At 36.4% G+C, this 5,996-nt stretch overlaps 1 protein-coding gene across 1 annotated transcript; it reads right to left on the reverse strand.

The window, feature by feature from the left end:
* Positions 1 to 1,845: 1,845 nt before the first annotated feature.
* On the reverse strand, positions 1,846 to 5,532 carry LOC111493947 (3-hydroxy-3-methylglutaryl-coenzyme A reductase 1). Its single transcript, XM_023143887.1, has 4 exons — positions 4,427 to 5,532; positions 3,955 to 4,136; positions 2,687 to 3,033; positions 1,846 to 2,598 (listed from the first exon to the last, which is right to left on the reverse strand). Exons 1-4 carry the CDS (start codon positions 5,431 to 5,433, stop codon positions 2,356 to 2,358), a joined length of 1,779 nt encoding a protein of 592 aa, XP_022999655.1. The 5' UTR covers positions 5,434 to 5,532; the 3' UTR covers positions 1,846 to 2,355.
* Positions 5,533 to 5,996: the final 464 nt, after the last annotated feature.

The raw sequence follows: 5,996 nt of genomic DNA on the forward strand, positions 1-5,996 counted from the left end.
TGACCCTTTTTTAAGAGAAAAATTGTCCTTTGATCTGTGACATGTTACCTTATATATGTATGAATATCTAACTCCGACATTTACTGTGTATTTTTAATACTCAATTTTCATTTTTAGCTAAATGAACGTTATAGCAATTGAGCTCTGATGCGTGAAAACAAAATTTTTTATTCAAAATTTTAAGAGACGCTTATGAAGTAAAGTATGTCATGTTTAGTTCAATCACTAAAAATTAGTATATCACATTATCTAACTATTTCCTATTTATTTTTGTAATTAATTTTAGTATTTATTGCATGAATTTTACCTAACAAATAAAGAATATTCTTTTTAATGTGGTTGGATATGGGATTATATTCTCGGGTTTAATATAAATATATTTTTCATATTAAAAATATTTTTTTGTTATATTAAAAAAATAACTGAGTTAATTTTGAGACTATCATTACAAATTAGTTGTATAATTTTTTTTAATGATTAATAAATATGTTATAATATTAAAATTTGAATTTTTAAAAATGATGGAGGTAGAAAAATATATTGATTTATTATATATATATTTTTTTAATTTTTAATAAAGATTATATTGAAAAATGAAAACTTTGAAATAATAATAAACGAGGAAAAATTATTCTCGGAAAATTCTATACTCTCAAATTTTCTGTAGGAAATTTTTGTCTTGATTCCCGTAAAAATAAATTGAGAATTTTGCGGAGTTGAAAAATGAAATAGGTGATAAGGATTGGAACGACGAATGCTTCCACAACCCCAACCCGTCCCATGAACATCTCTACTCAAGGTTGCCATATAAGGGCAATCTCAAGCTAACACATTATTCACTTTGTCGAGACATACTAAAATGTTGGTATTCGAGGAGATCTACTAGTTAAGCAATTTTTTTTCGAATATTGAAAAAAAAAAAATTCTCAACCCTTTTTAACCGTACAAAGAAAATCATTAGTACGATAAAGCCAATTCCAAGCAATAGAAAGGTATATCAATTATTGTTTACATAAACCATGGGAGAACTCTAAGTCAATTACAAGGATCAACTCTTGTCGAAGTGCTTATTGTTTAAATGTGCATTCAAGAATAATTGATAGCACACATTGAACCTATTCTTAGGCCTTAGTTATTACAAGTTTCGAGATTTATTATAGTAATTTCATATATATGTATATATATATAGAACTAGTAAATCGGAGTGAAATTAGAGTTTTATATTTGAAGCTAATGGAAAAAGACTTATAATTACCGTTAATAAAGAGTGCTGCTGCCAAAAATCTCAAAAGACAATCATTAGATGCTATGTTCATCGCTTAAAATCATGCAATCAAGTCACAAGACTCATAAGGATAGCATCTAAACACTTCAATTATGAAGTATAACATTGTTCAACTTGTCTGTACTTGACGCTCGAAACACACATTATCCTTTTATCATTGTCCATATCTTCGAGACACGGTAGACAACTTCGAATGATACACCCTAATCATTGTCCATAGCAATGAGACTATATATATATATATATACATGTATGTGTGTGTATAATATATATATATATATTATGGAGAATTGGTGTCACAGATCACACGTGTTTACACATAGATCATATAAAAGAATGAACAAATAAAAATCACATGCTTGCACATGATTGGAATCTTAAATCTATTTTATAGAATCAATTCCTTTTGACTGGAGTAGACTAAAAAAAAGAAATTACCGTAAATATGTACCTAAAATGGAGTAAGTGCCAACAAGAAGACAACAAAAACAATGAAAACGTTAAAATAGGAAAGCAAGCAGCCGGTGGCTCAGCATCGTTTTCAGTCATAATACCATCGATACAGACAAACACATACAGCATTGAAATACACTGAGATTTAGAACCACAATCAAATTCTCCAGTTTTTACAGCATAACAACCAAGTAAGTTATAAGCACCACCATAGATAATAAATAAGTAAAAAAAAAAACATAATTACCCCGACCCCCCCTCGGCTACTACAAGTCGACCAACAGAAACGCATCGAATCAGAATGAATCGAATCATCGGGAAGCTAAATAAACACGACAGACAACACACCGAATATCTTTGTGGGAGGGGGAGGGGGGCACGGGCACACACCATATCTCAAGAACAACCACAGAATTGAGTTTTTATCCAACCATGTTACATGTCTTCCTCAATGGGGACCTCCCCAGCTAAGCCAACCTCTGGTTATCACATGCAAACCAACCAGAAGCCTTGTGTTTTGCTTTTGCTACTTCTTCCACCAGAAAGATCCAAATCTTTTTCCCTTTTATTTCTCTCTCTACTGGATCCCACCCTTTCTTGATCTACTACCACCCCGTTTAAGATTCAAGTTTCGATACGTCTCTGCTAGATCTATTGTATTTCATGTGACTCCTTACCAGTTGTCCAGCTGCTATGGCAGACATGAGGGATAGCTCGCCTGCAAGAACAGAACCAGCCACAATGGTGGCTAAAAGCCTCGAGTTTGCTCCCGGAGACTCTTTGTTAGCACCCTTCACACCGAGAAGATTCAAACACGCGGACTGAGACGCGAGTTGAGTTCCACCTCCAACAGTACCAACCTGAAGTGAATAAGGAAGAAAGTATAATGATTTGAGTGTGAGATATAAGGATTATATGTGAAAACAACGAATGTAATGTATTAGTGACCTCAATGGAAGGCATCGTGACCGAGACGTGCAAATCTCTTCCGTTGTTTACAGCTTCCATCATAGTGATGCAGTGAGAACTCTCTACATTTTGTGCTGGATCTTGGCCAGTTGCTAAGAAAACTGCAGATACAATATTACTGGAATGAGCATTGAAACCACCAAGGGCGCCAGCCATTGCTGATCCAGTTAGATTCTTAAGCATGTTGAGCTCTACTAGACTCGCAACACTGGTTTTCAACACCTTCCCCACCACCTCCTCCTTTATTATTGCCTCACAAACCACAGACTTTCCTCGTCCTTCAATCCAATTTACAGCAGCTGGTTTCTTGTCAGCACAAAAGTTTCCTGCCAAATGAAGAGGCCAGTCAATTAGCATAAACTATATACGTCTCCTCGTCAAATTTTAATCGAGAATCAGAACCAGAACCAGTTGAGAAAATCGAAGAAAATTCATGTCAGCGGCATAAAACAACTCGTATGTTGAGAAATCCATGACTCAACTCATATGTTGAGAAATCCATGACCCAACACATGACACAGTGTTACTGTAACAGCCAAAGCCTATCGCTAGTAGATATTGTCCTCTTTAGGCTTTCCTTTTCGGGCTTCCCCTCAAGATTTTTAAAACGTGTCTGCTAGGGAGAGATTTCCACACCCTTATAATAAAGGATGTTTCGTTGCCCTCTCCAATCGATGTGGGATCTGGACAAGATAACCGGACAAGATAACCAAATTATTCCCAAAACTATGGCTACCCATCAGATGAAAGATGGTATAGAAACTAATAAGAACAAATCCATGACCCAACGCAGTACTTTAAGAACTAATACTTTCAAGGCAAGTAGGACTGCGTAAACATTTCTTTACTTCAAGATGTAAGTTTGCAACTACAAGTATATATGACAGAGAGAGGGAGAAGGAGAATGTGTAAGCTTTTCTTTGCTTGAAGGTGTAGTCAAATTGGTCTGAATCTACAATTATAAATGTGGACAGCGATGTGAAGGGCAGAGAGATGAAGGGAAAAACTATTTCATTAGATTCTTATTCTTTAACTTAATTCATAAGCTTACAGTACCACTGATCATATTCTTCTATTTCACATCAAAAGGTGTCTTAAATTTCAATCAATACTCCTAAACGAGAGAAATTTAACATAATTTCCAGTATGTTTCATCCTATAATCGATCATTCCATTGCAAGTAAAAAGAAAGTGAAATTGAGGTAAGGATAGCACTAGAAAAATGGCTGGGTACGAGAAGAACTAACCAGAGATACCAATGATTTCCATATCTGAGAAATCATGTTGAAGAAAATCAAGAACATTCTGAACCCCTTTAGATACCATATTCATTCCCATGGCGTCGCCTGTGCTACAACAAAATCTTACGTAAAGATTCTTCCCAGCAATAGAGCACCGGATACTTTGAAGCCTGGCAAATCTACTAGACCTGCAAAATTGGAAACAAGAGCAATTGTATTAGCATATCGTGATTAGATGAAACTTTTCCATTTTGAAACCTCAACTCTTTCCAGATTCTTCCATAAGTTGAATTTTGGATTCATCGACAAAACAAATACAAATTCAGGAATCAAATTTGAATGGGGAAACCAAAAAAACGCAGAAAAAAATGGGAAAACAATGAGAATCTTAAGGATCATAAGAAGTTGGAACCAAATGAAGAAAATCACCAATTGATAAGGTTGAAAGGGTCGAAGGCAAGATATGACTAACTTTTACCTATTGAAAATGACGGCCAAGGTATCGAAATTATCGGGATCCTCCAAGAAAAACTTCAATTCAGATGCCCTTTTGGCGCTCCCAAACCTTACAACAGGCGCTCTGGTCATTCCATCTTTCAACAACATGCTCGTTGCTCCACCAGATGCATAGATCGCTTTGCAACCTCTATTGGTACTGGCTACCAAGCAACCCTCGGTCGTAGCCATCGGTATGGTGTACTCGAACCCATCCAGCAATAAAGGCCCCGCTATACCCACCGGAATCTGAACATACCCAACCGGCATTTCACAGCACTGCCCTAAAATAGACTCATAATCAAATCCTTCAAACGGAAGTCCTTGGATCGACCTTCCAGTCACCCTCTGCAGTGCTTCACGGCGAATGGAAGCGGCTCTTTTCGGATCCCCAAGTTTCGATTCCAAAGAGTACGACGGAACAGAACCATTCACAACCATTTTCACAACCTCTTCGTCCTCCTCCGGCAATGGAGTTGTATTCAACGGCTCGGCAGTGGCAGCGGCGGCGGCAACTTTGGACGTCAAAGCGACAGCAGAAGCACAAGGAGGTGCAGCATAGCGATTATTGTCGATGAGAAGGGTTTGATCAATTTCATCGTCAAGATCCCACGCATCGGGAGAAGAACGCGCTATGAAAGATTGAACGAAGTCGATACCGAAAAATCCAAGAAGATAGATGAAGGAAGCCATAAGAGATACAATGGCAGCGATTTCGGAAAGCGTAACGACATGAAGAGGCGTAGAGTTTCGGATCTTATCGCGCCATCGGTGAAGAAGATAATAAGCGACCGAGAAGAACAGAGTGAAGAAGATTGTGTTGGTCAGGTACAAAGGAAGGGGAAGCGCATCAGATGCTTTTGGCGACGGGGCTTTCGAGTGTTGATGGTCGGCCGCCAATGCGTCTTGTTCGTTCCGATTGAAGGTACAGCTGGGTCCACCCTGAATGGCGGTCGGACGCGGCGGTCGGGCAGAACGCCGTCGGTCCATTCAGCAGCTTTTCTCCGGCGAGAATAGAGGGAAAAAAAAATGGAGAAAGTGACTAATCGTGGCCGGCGTTTTGGCTGGAGGGCAAACAGAACGGCAGGGAGGAAGAGAATTTTATAGGCATTTTTCTATTATTAATTAATTTTCTTTTCTTTTTTTTTTTTTAGCTCAAAAGTTAACCTTTTAAAAAGTAGGTTTACAGCTATTTTGATTTTTCTAGAAAAAAAATAAATAAATGTTCATTTTTTCATTTTTAATATTTATTTTACTTTTTAATAGTCAAAAAAAATAAATATTCGGTCGAAGATTAAATTTCCTAGCGAAAATTTATATTATTAAAATAAATTAATCCTATCGAGAAAAATATATTATTAAGAGACAACGACATTGTGACAGCTCATTGAATAATTTTAAATTTTTAGAGATTTTTTTCTCGTTATCTTTAGTGATGATACATTGTTGTTGACTCTATTATCTGTTCGAGTTATATAATTATATTATATAGTATAAATGTAGATTATTAAATTATATATTTTTAAAAATTTATGTAATCTAATTAATAAATT

Source organism: Cucurbita maxima, unplaced genomic scaffold (assembly GCF_002738345.1).
Source record: "Cucurbita maxima cultivar Rimu unplaced genomic scaffold, Cmax_1.0 Cma_Scf00019, whole genome shotgun sequence".
In the NCBI taxonomy this organism is placed as follows: Eukaryota; Viridiplantae; Streptophyta; class Magnoliopsida; order Cucurbitales; family Cucurbitaceae; genus Cucurbita; species Cucurbita maxima.